The sequence below is a fragment of the Nyctereutes procyonoides genome, unplaced genomic scaffold, assembly GCF_905146905.1.
Source record: "Nyctereutes procyonoides isolate TBG_1078 unplaced genomic scaffold, NYPRO_anot_genome, whole genome shotgun sequence".
Lineage (NCBI taxonomy): Eukaryota > Metazoa > Chordata > Mammalia > Carnivora > Canidae > Nyctereutes > Nyctereutes procyonoides.
The window spans coordinates 2,215,713-2,237,326 of NW_026575118.1; the positions used below are offsets into that span (position 1 = coordinate 2,215,713).

General features: G+C 33.9%; 1 protein-coding gene across 4 annotated transcripts in view; it reads left to right on the forward strand.

The window, feature by feature from the left end:
• Window positions 1–21,614, forward strand: part of HECTD2 (HECT domain E3 ubiquitin protein ligase 2) — a 75,314-nt gene that overhangs the window by 46,312 nt on the left and 7,388 nt on the right. For 2 of the 4 annotated variants that reach the window (XM_055334417.1, XM_055334418.1), the window contains 12 exons: window positions 1,254–1,299; window positions 2,995–3,104; window positions 4,555–4,703; window positions 5,636–5,759; window positions 8,131–8,227; window positions 11,324–11,431; window positions 12,256–12,388; window positions 13,271–13,359; window positions 16,721–16,879; window positions 20,500–20,574; window positions 21,207–21,294; window positions 21,380–21,486. In XM_055334417.1, the coding sequence (XP_055190392.1) occupies window positions 1,254–1,299; window positions 2,995–3,104; window positions 4,555–4,703; window positions 5,636–5,759; window positions 8,131–8,227; window positions 11,324–11,431; window positions 12,256–12,388; window positions 13,271–13,359; window positions 16,721–16,879; window positions 20,500–20,574; window positions 21,207–21,294; window positions 21,380–21,486 (1,285 nt within the window). Of the gene's footprint in view, window positions 1–1,253; window positions 1,300–2,994; window positions 3,105–4,554; window positions 4,704–5,635; window positions 5,760–8,130; window positions 8,228–11,323; window positions 11,432–12,255; window positions 12,389–13,270; window positions 13,360–16,711; window positions 16,880–20,499; window positions 20,575–21,206; window positions 21,295–21,379; window positions 21,487–21,614 lie in introns of those variants that run through there. The other 2 variants (XM_055334419.1, XR_008665593.1) reach the window with 2 other exon arrangements.

Below are 21,614 nucleotides of genomic sequence, written 5' to 3' on the forward strand. Positions count from 1 at the left end.
GATCTACTTGAGCTTTTCTTCCTCTGCCCATCCTCACTCACATGCATGCACTTTCCCTCTCTTTCTCTCTTTCTCTCAAATAAATTTTTAAAATTATTACTAAATGTTAAATGTACCCTATTTTTTAAGAGCATTGCTCTGATTTTCAAAGAAATTCATGGTTATTACAGAAAATTTAGAGAAGGCACTACTAGTATTATTTTTTTTTAAAGTAAACATGTCAATATTTTGCCATCTTTTTTCTAGTCACCTTTTTAAAACAATTGAAACTATACTATGTAGTTTCATGTGATTTTTTTAACAGTATTTTTCCTAATTTGTCATTATTGTAATAAATTTGCATTTTCCTTAAATTGTATGGTTTTGAGATGAGCCATTTTTAATTCAAGAAGTTACTTCAGAGTATTTATGAAATAAATTCAGTAGATCCTGAGAGGGCAAGAAGAAACACTCGGCAGCTTTGAGGATAACAAAAACTCTTGGTCAAATTTGATAATGTGAAGATCCAGATTAATATGGAAAAAGATTACATATTAGTTACTTCCCAGAGGTATTCAAATACGAATTTAATTTCGAATTTAATTAGAAACATACTAGATGCATTTACAGTGTGTTTGATTTGCAGACTTTTCTATATCATTTCAGAAATAGATGTATAAACACAAGCGTATTTTCTTTCTTCAATGCATCAATATTTTTAAGCTATTAACTATCCTTTATTAAAACAAAAATATAAATATTCTAAAATTGTTGATTATTCTTCAGGCTTTCAACTCTTTCCTGAGTTAGTCTTGATATTTACCTTATAAAATGTTATAGGCCACTTAATTCATTTTTTTCTTTTAAGATTTTGTTTATTTGAGAGAAAGAGCATGTAAGAACATGAGCAGGAGGAGGGGCAGAGAGAGAGAATCTCAAGTAGACCCCATGCTGAGTGTGGAGCCCAACACAGGGCTCCATCTCACAACCCTGAGATCATGACCTGAGCTAAAATCGAGAATAAGATGCTTAACCGACTGGACCACCCAGGCGGCCCTACTTAATTCACTTTTTAGATGTCTTTAGAACCAGCCAAGAATAAGCACAGAAGAATCTATATATTCCTATGTCTCAGTAATTCTACATATTAACTTAAGTCTCATTTTTGGCTTTTACCAACTGAATTCTCACAAAAACATGTGCTGATCATTTTTAGTTAGATGCCATAAGATTAAATACTAATCTGTAAGCAATTATGCTTGTTTCTTTTACAGTCCACGAACAAAAGATGATCTTAGAGCATATTTTATACTTTTACAGGTAAGAAAGCAAGAACTAAAGTTGTCTAATTCAGATCTCAATCTATGCATGTGTTAAGGGAAATGATACCAAGTACTAGGTATTATTTTTTTGCAACATTATTGATATTTTTTAGATTATAGTGTTACTAGAGCATGAAAGTTATAGCAGATAAACAATGAGAAGCTAAATTATATTTGGGATTAAAATTTTAATGTAGTTCTTGCCTTTCTGCTGTGGTATTCAGGAATAAGCAGAATGAAAGCACCTTTTCTTCCTCTAATCACCCTCTTATAACTAGCTTTACTGGGCTCCAGAACTTTCTTTTATTTCCCAACTAGTAGGTTTCTAACTTCTCTAGGTATTTTTAGTAATTGCTTACATTACATTTCAATGGAAAAATCAAGGTGCTTGCTTATGTTTGCTGAAGGAAAGGTGATGAACTTTCTCCTCTTGAACGATACAGATTTGTAGATACAAATAAAAAGGTCCAAACAAATGAAAAGCGATTTTTAGTTTGTATTATTTTTTTGAGAAAGAAGTATGTTATTACATAACTAGCATACTGCTTTTGTATTAGTCTTTACAATTTACAAAAGGTGTTTGCATATATTATTATCTCACTTAAAGGTAAGAAAAATAAGATTCAGAGTTTAGTTAAATATTATGTCCAGTAAAAGGAAATATGCATGGTGAAAATAAAAGAAGGGGGGGAAAGGAGAAAAATAAAAGTGGAGAAAAAGGAGAAAAATAGACAAGAGGTTGTTGAGAGATATAAGAAGGAGAAATAGGAAGGACAAAGGCAACACTAAAAGGACAGACATCTATGTAGACAGTAAAAGCTAGAGAAATGACAGCTGAAGTTTGGATTTTGTGAGCGAGTCTGTGGGTCAGCGGTAAGCTCTGCCCGTGATGCCTTCTCATGAGCACCACTAGGTGAGGCTATCAGCTGGAGGCACTCTGATTTTGAATTTGTCCTTGCCACTAAGTCAGTTTTGAAAAATAGATGGTGCTTAATTCCCACAGCTTATTTTTCAGTAATACTGATTTTTTCCAGGAAATTCTGAAATACACATTGTGATGAGAGTATAGGTTTTAGAGATGTAGCTAGAGACTCCAAGCACTCCTTCAGTGTCCCTTTGACATTTGAAAGCTGCCAGAAGCTGTGATGTGGTTCTCTCCTTATTCTTTGTAAGACATGCACCAAATTCATTTCACAGTGGCAAAAGTTTCACAACCAGCTTTTATTTCATTTTTCTAGCATTCTTTTTTTTTTTTTTTAATCAAGGAAGAACTAGGTTTTTTTGTTTGTTTGCTTAATTGGATCATAGTGACTACCATGGGACAAGGTGCCTTACATACACTTTATTTTTACTACTTAAAAGAAATAAGATAGATATTATCATTCCTATTTTACAGATGAGGACATTGAGAATCAAACTTTAAGGAATATGCCTGCAGTGGTAGAATCAGCCCTTAGACCCAGATCTGTCTTAATTTCAAAGCCCATGCTCTTTCTGCTATACCACAGCCAAAATCAAAGTCTCTGTTAATTAAATAATTAAACAAATAGATTATTGTTTTTTAGGATTTCACCCAGTATTTCATAGTCTCAAATTTAGTTTCCGAATTTACCACTTAGCTCATTAAGCTTAGTGTCTTTCCTTTTACATGTTAACAAAATTTTAACACAATTATCTTTAATATCTTTTTCAGAATCCTCAATTTAATAATACATCTACGTATGTCATCTATGCTCACTTGCTACGGCAGATAGCTACCTTAGTGGAAGCTGATCATCATTTCCTAGTTCACTGGTTTAAAAAGTAAATCATTCTATCATATTAATAAGAACTCTTATAATCGTACAGTATCAAGTTTGATATTAGTTATTTTATAATAAAATATTTTTAAATGTTTTCAGGTCTTTAGAAATGATCTACTTAACCATATTCAAACCCAATTATAAACATATACCTTAGTACCACAGAGAAGATAATTAAACATCTGTTTTGAAAACAAGTAACCATTTTGCTGGTGCAGACTGTTGTTCAAGTTTCTGTCCACAGCACCTTCCTGTCAGTGGTTTTCATATGTCACAAAGGTGGTGACTGGATTTTCTCAGATACTGCTACTTCAATTTGTGTCTTCTTATTTCCTGTTCATCATTACTTCCATAGCACCTTTTCCTTACCTAATGACGGCACCATAAAATATAGGGTAGCCATCAATATCAACTTATAAAAAAAAACAGTCTGTTTTTCCATAGAAGTACACTCCCATACACAATGACTTTTCTCCAAGTTTGATAAAATGTTAGAGGGAATATTTTCAAAATTAATTTTAAAGACAGTTGGTTCTCATTATTCATATTTATGTTCTGTAAAGTCACTGTTAACACTGAATTAAATACTGAATCACTGATCCTATGGGACATAACAGGGTTAGGTTCCAATGAGCTGTTGGTCATAGCATTTCCATCAACCAATAAATACATGATCTTATTTTATCTGCATTGTACATAAAGACATCTTATTTAATAGAAGTTGTTGATTCGTTAACAATGACCTCACAACCAACAGCACTGTGACTAATGTCTGAATGAATTTTATCTAACAGAACTTTATTCTGAAAAAAAAAAAAAAGAACTTTATTCTGCATAAGCTACCTCATGTTCCTCTTGTGCTTGAAACGGTAGACAGAACTTTAGCACTACATGCTGGAGCCATTTTAAAACACCAGAATTACTAACAAAAAGCACAAAAATGTGAAAAACACGACTCTAAACAAACTGTGTAAAAGATACTCATTTACCATCTGAGAGCTAAACCCAGAAGGCAGAGTGTTTCTTTGTTCCACGTCATCTGGGAGCATGCATATCTGGCAACTTCCATTTTTGGCCATTCTGCCCATCTGCAGATGCCTATGACTGAACTCCACTGACCCTGAGTTTGGGGTTACAATTAAATTTTAGCAGGGAGGGAAATTTGCAAATACTGAGTCTAAAGAACAAGGATTGACTGAATATTAAAAGCCTTAAAAATGAAATGCTTAATGCTACCACTATAGTAATTCTGGTGTTTATTTCTTATTTAAGAAACAATACTCCAGGTAAGATTTTGCATCTTTTCAAACATTTGGCAACTTTAAATGAATAGAATTTGGGGGGGATATTCTAAAACTTTATGTGTACAGGATGCATTTTGATATCTAACAAACATATTGCCAAAATAGAAAATGTGAATTTGATTGGAATTATTTCAAAATCTTTACCAGAATATCCCAGAAGAGGTTCAAACAATTGGTAGAGAGATTGCTGCAGTTTATTTCTTTGCGCCTGTTTCCTGCAAAGCCTGAAGAATTTCCACCTATCACAAAGTGTTCCTGGTGGATCCCATCAGCATCTAAAGTGTTGGCTTTACTTAGTAGGTTTTATTATTCTATCTTCTCTTTTGTTAAGTATTAGGGACTTTTCTATAAAGATCTCAAAGTTCTGTAGAGATTCTTAAATTTTAACTTTCTTTAAAGTTAAGAGTTGTAATTTATTTCCTGTTTTGATAATGGATTTCACAATTTATAAGCATAAAAAAGCTTTATGCATTTTATTGGACAGTATTCTGTGTCCATCTGCTGCATGTGACCTGCTAAGTAGAGTCCCCTAAGAAGCAAGAACTTGCATTAATTTATGAGAACTCCTGCAGGGGAACATGCTGACAGGAAAGTGGTGTGAAGAGGTGCTCATCTGTGTACTCCCTTCTCTATACTGTTCTAATCCCCACCATAAGTTGTTTTTTTTTTTTAAGATTTTATTTATTCATGAGACACACACACACACACAGAGAGAGAGAGAGAGAGAGGCAGAGACACAGACAGAGGGAAAAGCAGGCTCCATGCAGGGAGCCTGGTGTGGGACTCGATCCCGGGACTCCAGGATCACGCCCTGGGTGAAGGCGGGTGCCAAACTGCTGAGCCACCCAGGGATCCCCACAAGTTGTTTTATAAAAGCAAGAACTTATTGGCTACATCTGAACCACATTTTTTTTTAGATTTTATTTTATTTGAGAGAGAGAGATGGTGGGGGTAGAGAGAACATGAGCAGGGAGAGAGGCAGAGGGAGAAGCAGACTCCCAGGGCTCTGTCCTAGGACCCTGAGATCATAACTTGAGCCAAAGGCAGACACTTAAGCAATTGATCCACCCAGGCATCCTCTGAATCACAATTTTAAAACTACTTTTTAAATTTGGAGCTTAAAATAGGAATTTTTAGATAAAGACTATCTGGTGAACATTAAAATGTTCTTATTAGAATGAATCATGCACGTGTTGGAAAAGATCATTGTTAGAATTTATCTTTACAGATACTGCAAACAGTTTGATTCATCCTTCCCTTATTCCTTACACTGATTTCTATAATTCTACATTGGATCACATTGATCTTATGGAAGAATACCACACCTGGCAGAGCTTTGGAAACTCTCACAGGTACAATCAGAAGCTCATTTTGATTAGTTACCTAAATGAAATACTATTCAAAATAGTGATTGGATGTTAAATTTGTATAAATAAATTTAAGTATGCACATAACTTTATATATAAACTTACAGTTTAGATATCCAGCCCTGAAATATCATTACATTTCTTAAAACATTTTCTTTTTCTTACATTTTGAATTTATGTACATGTTAATTTGATTTTGGTTTGATTAACAACATCTTTTTAAGAAGGGAAAGGTTCTATCTTAGTATGCAAGTTTCTTATATCTCCTTTTTCTATATGCTATCATCCAGTACAGGGGCACAGACTTTCTCTGTAAAGTACTAAATGGTAAATATTTTTGGAACTCTGGTGTACCATTGTAACACAAAAACAGCATTAGGCAATATGTAAATAAACAGGTGTGTCTGAGTCCCAGAAAACTTTCTGTATACAGGTGGTAGGCCGTATCCCATGGGCCCTAGTTTGCCAATGCCTGTTCTAACACAGTGATCATACACATGTGCACATATACACATACGTTTCACTCCTTTTCTCCTTTATTCTGTAGAAAAAGTGATTGTCCCTTATACATAATATAAAATAAAGAATGGGAGTTACAGCAAAAGGGCTTCACACAAATTATTTATTACAGTAGTAGAATGGGTTTTCAGAACACTTGACCAAATTCTTTAATATACTACATCAATATCCATACTCCTAGTTTGGATTAAAACAGCATGAGTATCCCAAACATAATTTATTCCCAGACCATGTTGATATCTTAGTGTGTCTATTCTAAAGAAGTCTTAAGAGATATAATAGGGATATAAGAAACCTCAAAACCCTAAATTAGTTTATAAATTGGTTCAGTCTGCCAGGGACCCTTTCTATCAGAATCAGCCATAGCCATAGACCTTCCTTCTAGACATATCTCAGTCCACATCTGAACACTCAACTAAATAGGAATTGTTTCTAAGGACCTTCCTTGTTCTGTCAAATGGATATTTTCTTGACAAAGTATATTTATTTTACAAAGACGCTTTTTTCTCCAACTTTAATATAATTGTGTTGTTGTAGACAAAACAACTCCAAGAGCTACTGTGCATATTTCAGTGCCATCTTTTAATACAGAGCTCTTCTAACCACTGTGTCACAGCACTGGTGTACTGAGAATGAGTTACAAAGGAGTTTTGATCCTATGATCCTTTCAGTGTGGGGAAAACCAGCCTGGACTTAGAGGGTTACCTGGGGCCTGAGGGCAAGTCACCTCTGGTGATGAGCAGCCACATCTGTTTATTTCAGTGTGTCACACAGAGTATCACTTTTTCTGTGTGCATAACTAGAGAAAGGCTGAGTCACACCATTTTAAGATACATGATAAGACCAATATATATCCTACTGAGTTCATTGTACTTCTTTCATTTCCAAATTTTTAGTTAGCCCTTATTGATTCAATACTATTACATATTAGTGCTGAACAACTCATTAAGTAACAATTGCATTCCGGAGAAAGCCATTTTATTTGCGATTCACACAAGGGCTCCTGTTTTTTTCCTCATCATGCCTTCTTCACATCCAGTGAAGTTGACTAACTTGGATGGATTCTAGCTGTAACTGATGAATTCATTGAAGCCACTTCTGATGGAAGTTTGGCTTCTGTAGTGTCACTGTCACCTACTAGCTCTCGAAATGTATTTCTCTCTGGGTAGTTGGTGGCTTTTTTACATAACATAGGATCAGCTCTGACCCAGAAAGGAAGTTACTTTCTTGGCCTTCAATCATAATGTTATATTTTACAGATACATACCATTTCATACTACTACACCATTAAACACAATACCAGCAACAACATACTTTTCATCCTTTTATTTTATTGATCTTAAATTTATTACTTTTCTTTTTACTACTGTACTTATTGCTAGATTTCTTCATTTCTGAAGCTTGCACATCAGAAATATCCATGTAATCATGGATATTTATAATAATTTCTGCACATGAACTTTCTCTCCTAATCCTCCTTTGTTAGTACTTCTGTCTCCAGGTTCTGGTGTTGGCCATATTTTCACAGGTAATGATCTACAGGTGACTACATAAACTGAAACTATTTGTATAAACCATCTAAATGGTTAGTACATTTCAGAATGTTAGATGTAGCTTTCTCTAGAGAATGAGCACACAGTGCATCTAGTAATGATACGAACTTCACAAGGCTGTGGGGATTAAAAGAAATGATGCACATAAAATAATTTTGTAGATGGTAAAACACAATACAAAAGTAATGTTTTATATTGTTAGGAGGGGTACCTTAGATATTCCCTTAGTATAATTTTGCTAAAAATACACCATTTTGCTTTTTCTGTTTTCACTTGTTGAGCAGGTTTTCCTTCTGTCAGTACCCATTCGTTATTTCTATAGCTGCAAAAAAAATCATTATTCAAAGAGACTCAGAACAACAGATGATAAGCATCGCAAGGGTAAGCCAGCTACAAAAACATATTTATGCTGACTATAATCAATATAGTAAATAATTTAATAAATAAATCAAATGTCTTGTGAATTGTTCTAGCATAATCAGGAAATGTTAAAAGTTAAATTCATTTCATAACTCCCTCCAAAAGTGCTTGAACCTGTGCAAGATACAGGAAAGACATACATACCGCTCATCAAATTCTCATTATATTATAAATAGCACAGGAAGATTAAATGCCTCTCACAGACCATCAAAGTACTGGGAACTTGTTGGGCATCATGTGAACACCATATTCCAGCTCCACGGTAGCCAACAGAGCACTGGTGAAGACTACCGTAAAGGCAAGGAGTGTCCCTAAGAGCAAAACACTGAAACCACTGAAATCAAATAGAAACAACAAAAAAATTAGAAGATGTACAACCTTGGGAAACTGAGAAATATATCCAAAAGAGGTGAAAGATGTTTTATGGAGTCTTAGGAAACTAAAATGCATTGAGACCATAGAGACTAGGCTAGCAGTCAAGACTGGCTGTAGGCAGACCATGTAGCAGGATGAAATTTCTCTCTGGGCCTAGCCTTACCACCCCCTACCACTTGTTTTTCGGCACAGCAGAGTAAAGTTGCGTATGTTACTAAGAGATACAGACTGAGTGAGCAGTTTTTCTTTTATTGGAGCGCTAGACTATACATTTAAATGCTCCTGTATTTTGAGTATCTGCTTTCATGACACTAAACTACTTTAAAAATTAGAGGAAAGGCTGGCTGTAGTCTTCTTAAGATAAAAAGAGATTCTCAAATTAAAAATGATTTCCATGTCTTGTCCAAGAATATAAAGACAACCCTAAAGTATAAATTATAATGCTTTAAAATGCTTTTAAAAATAAGAAATGTTTATTCTTCAGTAATTCAGTTCCCAGAAGGTGAGTATTTTTTTCTATCACAGAGCAGGACAAAAGATTTAAGTGACTGGTGACATCCCAGAGTCAGCTTACACTGACTATGAGAATATTAGAAGAAACGTTATTGCCTGTGTGTACCAAGAGAGTTCCAAAGCCACTCTACCCCCCTGAAAAGTAAATTTAAACAGGTATATTTGGCATCAGAATTATTATTTAATCTTGGGTAGATACTAGCACAAAGATTAGTCTATACAACTAGTCATTTTGGCAGTTTCTGTTAGCTGCATTTATGCAATTTCACGTGCCTTTTTAGTACGTTTTTACCTTGGGCTATGACTTTTTTATATTTGTAAAACAAAACAAAACTCAAAGAGCTAGAAGTTTACCTCAGTTTCTCTGAGCAGTTTTTTGCCATGTCACTCACACTTAAAACGTCAAATATCTTCTCTTATGGAAGTTTTCTTCTAATAAAAGGAGAGTGGCAGCTGTGGACTCTGTCACAGGCTGTCTTGCACAGAGGATGGACACAGATGAGTAGAGATTGAAGAGTTAGGTGTCATCATCTGTTCTTACGGAGATCTCCCACACCACTTTAACTTGTAAACTGCCACACCACTTGGAATTAATGACTGATGACATGAGGACAGACAGCCTTACAGGTAGTTAGTATAAAAAAGAACTTATATGGTATCTGAAATTGCAACAGAAATTCCCCAACCTAAAAATAACTTCCTCATCAGATTGGGTCTAAATTCTACTTTTGGAGATTATTTCTTTCATTTGAGGCATATTCTATTAAATATTCCAGATGAGAGGAGTGGCTTCTAAGCCTTGTCTACCATTAGCATCTTAGTATGAATTTGTTTGCTGGATATTTCCGGTGTAGTGGCTTTCCACGAGTAGACTATGAACACAACATAGGAAAGGGTAGGACAATAGGTCCATAACATAAGATACTATCCCAGGAATACAGATCCATTTGAGCATCAAAGGGGGAGCCCTGAAAAGAAAAGAAAAAAAACCCCACAATATTAAAAGCCTTTAGAATTGGAAATTGGAGAAATGAAGTGCTCTGAATTAGAGTGTTTTATTATAGCACTCTACAAAATCAAGAGCATGGCCTTCTACAGATTTTATTAAATTAAAATTTTACCTATGAAAGCACTTCTCTGCACTATTTAAAATGTCTGAAATGTTCATCTCTAGTATGTACAATAATTTTTCTTTGTTAGCAAAGAAGATGAAGTAGTCTGATAAAATTATTTAATTAGATTATATAAACTTAAATGAATTATACATGCATGTAGATTTCTTATGATCCTGTATATTTCTAACAGATATTTTAATGTGTTTTTTACATACGCATTACTATACTTTGAAAAACCATGAAAAATAGATTTTTTTTAATTACTCACATTTCCATTACCCAGACATAACAACTGTTAATATTTTAGTAAACTTTCTTTTGATATTTCTTCTCTATATTATCTTTAAAAGGCAATAGGGTTGAAACAATTTTGTATATACAGTTTTGTTCCCTGTTTTTTCATCTGTACCTTTCTTAAATATCTTCCATGTTATTTACATAATTATACCATCCATTTTAATAGTTGTATCATATTCTATTAGATGGATACATATATATTTCTAAAGTTTCACTCTTATAGGTAATGCTGTGATGAACATCTCACTGTATAAAACATTGTTTAGAATTCCCAGAAACAAAATTATTGGGGCAAAGGGTATGAACATTGCTAATGTTTCTGATAAATGTTAACAAATAACTTTCTAAAAGTAGACTAATTGTGCTTTTATGGTAAATTCAGTATCTAAAAAGCTTAAACCAAGTTTATCATCAGTAGTATATACCTCGTTTCAGATGTTCCCACTTTATATTTGTATTTATTGAACAAAACCTTGCTATTTAAGAGATGGGACATATGGAAACTGTAATGCAACATTCTTTACTATAGAAGGTGAATTTTTTTGGTCCTCCATTTTGGACTGCCTTTGGCTACCATTGTTTCAAAATGAAAAGATCTATATAATAAATAACAAAAATTTGCATAATTGAGTTTATGAAAATACAGGAGAGATAGCATAGTGAAGGATTTATGTAATTTTTACTATAGTGCTTAAATGTTTTAAATGAAATTACAGTTTAAGTAAAAGTAAAAATGCTTGCTTTCTTTTTTAATTAGCAAAGTCTGGTGGATAAAGTATCTCGAAGACAGAGACCTGATATGAACATGTTATTTCTAAATATGAAAGTAAGACGGACACATTTGGTTAGTGACTCGCTTGATGAGGTATATAGATCATTTATTCCAAAATGGCACTCATTGATTAAAACTTTAAATAAATTCTACAATATAGTGTATTATGAAAATCTGTTTTTTATTTTTGTATGCTAGTAAGTGTACTTCCTTATATTTTGGTACCATTGTTAAAATCGGTTGTGTATTCACAATTAAGCTGTATGTTCATTATTTATATGTTTATTAATAATTTGCTGTTAACTCCTCAGAAAAGGATTTTATGTAGAACACTTAAGTGAGCAATTTATGTTTCTGAATATGTAACTTAGATACTGGACCCATATTTTTTACTTGTTGGGTATGTAACAAGCCATTTTAAATTCTCTGGGCCTGAGATTATTCATCTATAAAATTAGAGTTCTGTACTCTAGGGTAGACTGAGTGTAGAGTGTACTCAGGCCCCAATGTACTTTGTGTGTATATTACTAACCTACAGTATTGCACGGTGCTTCAGCCAGATCTTCATTACAAGATAATAGCTAATGTCATTATGTGATTTTTAAAATCAAGAAGGAAATTAAATATTTTATGATATAATCTGCTAAATTGAAATCTTGGAGGCAATATGATACCAGGATACAGTAACTTTGAGCAAGATACTTGATATTTGACCTAATTCTCTTGATCTCTACAGCAAACATAATAATGCTTAATTGATACAGTAACTGACAAATTATTGAATGAATGGATGGAGTGAATTTTGTGACATTGTAAATAAAGATAAAGATTGCCTAATACATCTCCCAGAATTGAAAAAGTTAATTTCCCTTTTTACTGCCCTTTGTTCTTCTCTTCGATATAATTTCTTTAAATAGTTAACCCGGAAAAGAGCAGACTTAAAAAAGAAGTTGAAAGTTACATTTGTAGGGGAAGCTGGTTTGGACATGGGTGGCTTGACTAAAGAATGGTTCCTTCTTCTAATTCGCCAAATTTTTCATCCAGATTATGGTGAGTATTCAATTTTTATGAACAGTGTATCTTCATAATTATTAGATTAAGTAGGCACTCTCATTTGCAACCTACCATATGACTTTATGGATTTTTTTGTCCACCATAAATGTTGAATAATTTAAGGATTGTTATTTACCTCTTTAAAAGTGCCCAAATTGATGATCAAAATGTTCATTATCTTACTGTAAATCCTACACTATAAAGACTGAAAGTATATATTTGCAAGGTAGCATCCCCATCTTTCCTGAACAAACCAAATGCAAGAAAATTTGTCATTGAAATAAAGAACATTCAGAATTTAAAAACAAGACTGTAGCTTGCTCCGCACTAATATTTGAAGCCTCTTTCATTAGATTTTGAGCCATTTTGGTAAATAAGAATTTGTTAATTTTTAAGACACGAGTAAACTTTTGAATTTTGTTTTACCTTATTTAGAGAAAACACTTATATAATCCTTAGTATCTGTAAAAGATCTTTCTTCAAAGAGAGTTTTAAGTGTTTTTCTTACTCTTTGTTTTGTATACCTGTATGTATGACCGCTTTCTGGGAATGGAGAATAGCGATGACATAGATAAATTAAAATCTTTAGATAATTCTCAAACTTAATTTTGATCATGTTATAAAACTTATCATTTTTATAAAAGAAAATCAACTCATTGAGTTTTCTATCTTTTTAGCCCATTTATACCATTGGTTCAGGATACCAGTAAAGAGTAAAATGCTCTTACACATCAGTGTGCTTATATTTTATATATTTTAACATGAAAAATGGTTTATAACAACTACTGCTGAAATGTTTTGCTAACAGATGAGATACTATGTACATTTTTAATACTTTAATTTTTTTTAATCAGTCATGTTAATGTTTCTTTTTTTCAGGCATGTTTACATATCACAAGGATTCACACTGCCATTGGTTTAGCAGTTTTAAATGTGATAACTATTCTGAATTCCGATTGGTTGGAATTGTATCCTTTAAACTTTCCACTAGGAGGTGCTAGTACATTAGAGATTTTAAATTTTATCTTAATTTTTGGAAAACTGTTCTCATTAAGCCTTTTATTCAGATTTAACATTCTTGTCAAATTTACTAATAGATTTTCAATTATTTGCAATATCACAGCTATATAATGTCACCAGAGTTAATTAATTAAAAGGAATTGTGAGTTTTCTCTATTTTTCTCTGAAAATGTGATCTCAAAATAAAAATAACTATTGCCTATTTCATATATTATCTGAATTATCAGAAAATTAAGACATTTTTAAAATTAAATTATCTTTTCCCTTCATAAGGAACTATTTTTCTGTTCTTTTACTTTGTGCTTATTTTGCTTAATATAATAAATTGAAATTGTGGAAATTAAATGTAGGTCGTTAATATGTCCCTAAATCTGGAGATATCCGTAAAAATTAAAAATTGAATGGAATGGGAATATTTAAAGTATATATTATTTTATAGTATATTTTAAATTATATAAATCCTTGTGCTATCCTCTGATCCCTATCAGCTGTAGTGGAGAGGACATTCCTGCACTGGGTAGGAGATTGGAAAAGATAACTTCCACAGTATTTTTTTTTAATTCTAAGAGATATAATTGTCTATGGAAGAAAGAAGGGAAGAGTAAATAAATGAGCACACACTGGAGATCCGTAGAGTAAAAGAGGGGGAAATATCCAGCCTTATGAAGGTTATGGTCTAGATCGGCAGAGGACTACCAGTTCAAGGTCATCAGTTCTCAGACTCATGATTTTGTGACATTAAGTACTAAGGAGTTCTGAGATAGAAGAGGATAGGTGTATTCCTCCCAGAGAAGGGAGAGGCTTATAAATGGAACCATTCTAAATGATTAGCACAGGGTTGGAGGTAGTAAGATACAGCCTGGGAGAATGGCTGGAAAGCAGGCTACATTGTCCTACGCCCCTTGGGTGAAGCAGAGGGCCCCCCCGGGAGTCACGGAGGATACCTTAAACAAAGGGATCAGGAGTGATCCTGGAGAGGGCTTGGAATGCTCAGTTGCATTTGATGGAATAAATCCTGAGGAATGTATATTAAACTTGATGGGAAAAAAGTTAGCAGGGAGAAAACTGCACGTTAAGATGGTAAACCTTATTCGAAATGTTATATATGTCATCATGTCCAAAGATCTAAACACCAAGTTCCACAATATGGAGTCCTGTCAGTTCTTAGATGTCTGGTTTTATTGTGTTCTCTACAGTGATCATTTGTTGAATGTTTCCATTTCATTGAAGGCCTGAGTCACCAGTACTTTCACTACATTACGAGCTATTTGAATTCCCTGACATATATGTTTGTCATACTTTACATTCTTAGCACAGTTTAGATTTGTGTGATATTTTGACTTTCAAATATTTATAATGCAGTATTAGATTTTACTTTAGCTATCACATTTTTAGAATGGTGTTATACGTAAAATCATAAGTTCACTAATCGGCTGCTTTTGCAGTGGGCATTGGTTTCTATTCCAATCATTACCCAAAAGAGCAAGGTCATTAAGCATACTTACATATGCTGCATATTTCAAGTTAGTTAATTAAAGCTAAAATTAAATTATTAAGGCCACTGCTATCTCATTATTATGTGTATTTATCTCACATGCACACTCACAAAGAAACTGTAGGACATGAAATAGGTGCCCAAAAAGCACGATTAATATATAGGAAAAATATGAGATGATAATGGATTATGATCATGTAAGTAGGTGATAGATCTATCACCGGTGAGGAGAAGTAAAAATTGAGAACACACATTCTATATTGAGAAAATATCATTGGTTCTGTACATATTTTTACTTTCTAAATTTTAGGACCAAAGATTTCTCGTGCGAGTAGTTCTGACAGCATTGCATTCCTAATACCTCAATTTTAAATAGAATAAGGCTTTGGAGTTTACAAGAAATGTTATAGTAAAACCTGTAATAATTATAAAATGTTTTGAAGATTGCATGAAGAGCTGTAAATATAACAGTTTTGTAAAAACTATAATCACAAAAAATAAAAATAAAAAATAATAAAAATAATAAAACTATAATTACTTTTACCAAATGGGGCATTTGAAACAGGGTTTTCAAACTCTGGTTGTACCACGTGATGCTTCAGTGGCCCAGCAGAATTCCCCCGTCCTCTTCTCGTCCCTGCTTCAGCCAGCATGGATTGACTTAGTATGACATGAAACACTGTAGTCTGCATATGAAAATGCCCTGAGGCAAATCTTATGGGCCTACTCCTCAACTGCTCAAAACCTGCCTTTAGGGTTATAATTTTTTTTTAAATAAAAAAATACGTAGAACTTGGCACTGTGGTGGATGATTATAAGTGGTAACCATCTTAGTATTATGGCCACTATCATTGTTGCTATCATCACAGTATATATATAAGGTATATTAGACCTTATTTTCAATATCTGTCCCTTGAATATACTGCTCAGTCCCTGTTGATATGGTTACCTATAAAGTAATATATCTATTCCTTAAATTACTATTAACTCTCATTCTGCCTTGACAAATTGAAATACTGGTTGTCTTCTAATTTTTAAAAATTATTTTCAGTAATTTATCCAGCCCATATATTTAGGTTTCCTTTGAACCAATAAAATTGATAACTTCTTTAATAACTTTGACAGCTGAAATATGACATTTAAAACCCCTCACAGCAAATGGATAAGTTACATATTACCGTATAAGTAATAAATAAAATATAATTGGGCAAGGTTTATATGTATAATATCTGTAGCTTTTAACTTCAACACTTTGTGTACACTTCAAGTAATAAAGGCCTTTCAGGTATTTCTGTAGGAGAGTAATTGTCTTGTTAGCCTATCAGTAGTATGTGTGTACATCTGTGTGTGTTCCCGTGTCCATATGTTTATTCAGTTCAGCTCTCTTTACATAGTCTGTATTTAGCTTTAAAATAGTTAAAATGATCACCAAAATTAGTAGTGTGTTCTGTGTGGAGTTCTGAATAAATTGCTGCTGCTACCTATAAAGTCACCAACACCTTTTAAATTTAGAAAATGTTTTTATTTTGTGTCAAATAATTTATGAGATGTCTGAAATTGCTGTTATGATCTTAGATAAAATTTTCTAGGGAAATCATCAAATACTATCAACTGACCCCTCCCTTTCACATAACTTTTGGTAATTAAGGAATTACATTATGTAAAATAAAGGGAAAATAAAGAAAAGGAAGTATGTGGGATTAATTAAAGTCAGTGTTAGGTCTGACAGTATGCAAGAAGTAGACTGATGCATAATTCAAAACTCATTTTTTGTCATGGATTTTATGTTAATGCTTAACATTCAGTATGCATAGCTTATGGGACTAGCTGTGTATAACAGCATCACCTTGGATATTCGTTTCCCTCCCTGCTGTTACAAGAAATTATTGAGCCCTCCCATCATTCCTAGTGATCAAAATATACCAGTAGGCATCTGCAGTGTGACCACTGACGACTTATGTCAAATTATGCCTGTAAGTATAAAGTTATTAGCATCTTATTCCTTAATGCTGAATCATCGGTCTTCTACCTGAAAGATTTCTCCTCCTAATGCTCTTCTTATTTTTAAATATAATTTCTGTCTACCTATGTAACCCATCTCCTTTTTTGTCTAGCTTTCTCCTTCCTCATAGAGACTTAGCACCCACTTTGCTGCACTCTTGGGCCTTTACAGCATAGCAGAACAGGCTTTGAAGTGAGAGAGACAGAGATTAGAATTCAAGCTCTGCCACTTACTGGTTCTATAAACTTGGATAAGTTTTTTTAACCTTTCTGACCTCTAGTTTCCTTATGTGATCAGTGGGACAGCAAAACTTATATACTGGGGGGTTAGATGAGATAATAAAGCTCTCCTGTGGATTCTAATTAAGATGATACTGTGCCATATTGGTTAATAGTGTCTGCAAAAACATCTCTAAAATAAATACAACAAATGAATTTCATGGTACTTTTATAACATTCCTCCATTCAGAAATTAGATTTCTCATCATCAAATGTAATCAAAGATTAAAATTTAGCAGAAGAGTGGATACTATACATATACTTCTGACTATCCTCTATAGTATTTTTTACAGCTGAGTTTTGATAACTGTTGGTTAGCAGAAAATTCTTGGTAATATCTTTAGCAAATAGCCTAGATGTGAAGAATCTCTTTTACTAAATATTCCTATCTAAATAGCCCTGTGTTTTAATAATCTAATGAGTTTGATACAAGTTTGGTACCTTCCTGTGAAAGTTGAGACTTAATAGTATTAGAAGACTTAATAGTTAGTGGGGTGCCTGGGTGGCTCAATTGGTTGGGCATCAGACCCTTGATTTTGGCTCCGGACATGGGGGCTCTGTGCTGGGTGTGGAATCATCTTAATATTCTCTCCCTCTGCCTCCATCCCCCTACTCCCCCCGCAACATGTGCATTCTCTCTCAAAAAAAAAAAAAAAGACTTAATAGGAAAATAGTGTGACATGAGAGTGCACAAGTTAATAGAGCAGGTCCTGATTAAGAAACTGAAAGGTCTCCTTTCTGTAATCTTCTCTCTGAAACATACTAGCTTTGACTCTCGATTATTCACTTAATTTCCTTACTGTAAAATGTAGGAAATAAACTAATCTCTGAGTTAACCATCTCATTTTAGATTTTTGTGATTTTTAAAAATTACACATATTCCATTTCTGTCAAATTTTTTACCAACTTTATAATTTTATTATTGGTTTTTGCCAATAAATTGCCTAATTTTATGAGTAAAGCTATTCAATATTGGCTTATTTAGAGCTAGATTTTTTAAAATTTTTATTTATTTATAATAGGCACACAGTGAGAGAGAGAGAGAGAGAGGCAGAGACACAGGCAGAGGGAAAAGCAGGCTCCATGCACCAGGAGCCAGACGTGGGATTCAATCCCAGGTCTCCAGGATCGCGCCCTAGGCCAAAGGCAGGTGCTAAACCGCTGCACCACCCAGGGATCCCCTAGAGCTAGCTTTTTTTTAAGTTAATGGATATTTTATGAACGACTACACTGAAATGTTGTTTTATATTATGGAGCTGAAGATTTCACTGTGCTAATTTCATATTCTTATGTTGGCCCTTTAATAATGAATCAAGATTCCTGCAGTGTGGTGCCAATAAATACAGTAATATTCCACTGTTTCCTTAGAGCACTGGGATTGTCCAGCGGGAACAATAAGAAACCTTCCCAACCACAGCCTTGTAAGATTTTACTCGAGGGTTTTAGATGAGAATAGAGACTCTAGCATATCCTGAAATCAGCAACTTATAATATTTCTTCTGCTTAAATCACTCCCAAATATGTTGTATTAAATAAGATTAAGCAAAAAAATAAAATAAGATTAAGCAGGGTATTCAAATGGTGTGTAAAAGCAGTATTCAGTGTCTTCAGTGTGACACTGAATACTGCCCAGTGGTTAATTAATCATATTTCAGAAATAGCATATTATAGTTAAGAGTCTAAGATTGACAGTGTAGGTAAACAAAAAAAAAATTCTCAACAAAAATAGGGGTTTGAAAATACAAAGTCTGGAAATAAAGTGCCTAATAGTCCTAAATAAAACAGATTTGAATACATAACTTCATAACCTATTGACTTTGTATTTTGTCATTAAAAATTTCATCTCTAAAAGATTATGACGGTAAGTCCTTTTCCATGGGTTCACCTGGTAGTCTGTGGAGTTCTTAAAAAAATGGAAACTCAGGGCAGTCCAGGTGGCTCAGTGGTTGTTTTTTTTTTTTTAAGATTTTATTTTTTTTATTTATTTATAGAGACACGGAGAGGGAATGAGAGGCAGAGACACAGGCAGAGGGAGAAGCAGGCTCCATGCAGAGAACCTGACGTGGGACTCGATCCAGAGTCTCCAGGATCACGCCCCCAGGCTGCAGGCGGCGCCAAACCGCTGCGCCACCGGGGCTACCCTGGCCCAGCGGTTTAGCGCCGCCTTCACCCTGGGCGTGATCCTGAAGACCTGGGATTGAGTCCCACGTCGGGCTCCTTGCATGGAGCCTACTTCTCCCTCTGCCTGTATCTCTGCCTCTGTGTGTGTGTGTGTGTGTGTGTCTCTCATGAATAAATAAAGTCTTAAAAAAAATGGAAACTCAATTTTCAGTGTTCATGATTTTTATTAATAATCGAAGCAAATGATGACAGTCATACCAAATCTATGCCAGCCTAGATTTGTATAAAAATTTCTGATTTTAAGAGATTGGAAAATTTATTACGTGTATAAATATGTAAGATCATTCTAACTATACTGCTTACCTTTTTCCTCTAATAATTTAAAATAAAACTTTAATTTTTTTTCATAAAACCTGAAAAATATCTTTAAATATTGGGTCAGGGGATCCCTGGGTGGCACAGTGGTTTGGCGCCTGCCTTTGGCCCAGGGTGCGATCCTGGAGACCCGGGATCGAATCCCACGTCGGGCTCCCGGTGCATGGAGCCTGCTTCTCCCTCTGCCTGTGTCTCTGCCTCTCTCTCTGTGTGTGCGACTATCATAAATAAATAAAAATTAAAAAAAATAAAAATAAATATTGGGTCAGTTTTTGTTTGTAAATCTTTGTTCATGGATAACATGAATTATAGGAATATATTTCTTCCACTGTTCCCAACTTTTTGGGGGGAGAGAAGAGCACTGTAACTGAAATGTAGAAACTACTTAACATGTATGAACTGTGTTTTTATGCTTAAAAGATCAACCCTAAAACAAGATTTTTAAAGATTATATATGGAGAAATACTACAAATTCATAAATAGTAATGTTGCAGATGGCAGTAAATTATGGTGGAAAGCTGTGTTCTTAGCTTGCTGCATAAGAATAGGTCCTAGAATTATGCCTCTATCATTTGAACTGGATGTTTTCCTCTTACATGACTTTTCCCAGTGAGTTTTTCCAAGCCTTTTATGTGGTAGAAATCATTAACAAACATTGTGTGCCCTGGAAAAATATATCTGAAATACTATCTTTAGTTCAAAATCTGAAAGAGTCTATCTACTCTATCTCACATGTGAGTTCACTCTAAGATCTGCTTAACTAGTTTCAGGTAATATTTTTTTATTAAAAACATAGGTAACAGATTTCTTTTTACAGGAGTTGGCCCATGGGTTAAGTGAACTCCTGTCGTATGAAGGCAATGTTGAAGAAGATTTCTATTCAACATTCCAGGTACTGTTAAGGGCAAATGGCTTTCTGTTAACCATGTATTTCATATATGAAAATTGCCATTTGTTATTCAACACCTATTACTAGAAAAGATGACCAAGAATTGATCAACACACACCATACCATCCCTTATCATAAAGGGTCTTAACCTGATAAAGTAGAGACAGTGCAGCAGATACTTGGAGATGAACAGTCAAGGAAAGTGCCTAAAAAATTCCCCAAGGGTGAAGGCACCCTGCTAGGCACCTAGCATATTCCCTTGCTTCAGTTACTTTCTCAGAGCTCTTCAGCTTCTAAAAATAAGCCTCTCCTATAGCTTAAATACAAGAAGTTAGGAGCAGAAACTAATGGATCAGACCAAAACAGTCTCATTTCCTTTCCCTTAACAGTAATTGGGAAATGGAAGTCAGAGTAATCCACATAGCTGCAAAGACCTGAGTATTATCTCAATGGCTACACAAGTTGATAAACAGCAGTAAGGTATTTAACTGTATTCAACAGAGCGGGCTCAGTCCCTGTAGTTTGTATGTTGACAAGTGGGAGGAAACCCATGCTTAAATTTTACAAACTTGTTCATTGAAGTCTATTATTTTTAACCATACCAGTAAATATCTTGTGTTGGAATCTTCCATTAGGTTTTTCAAGAAGAATTTGGAATAATTAAGTCCTACAATTTAAAGCCAGGTGGTGATAAAATTCCAGTTACCAATCAAAATAGGAAAGGTAAGTAAACACCATTTCTTAATTAAAATGCATTAATGTTTACCATTTACTTTTACTATTTAATGGATATAAAATTGCTTTCCAGAATATGTACAGCTTTATATTGACTTTCTTCTCAACAAATCCATCTATAAGCAGTTTGCTGCATTTTATTATGGATTTCATAGTGTGTGTGCTTCAAATGCCCTGATGGTGAGTTTAAAACTAAATTATGCTTTCAATTAGGTTTTGTAATACTATAATATTGACAAGTCCTTAAATAGATAAGCTTCTAAAGCAGAAAATACGTTTTACTTTTTAAAAGTAGAGCTAGAAATAAA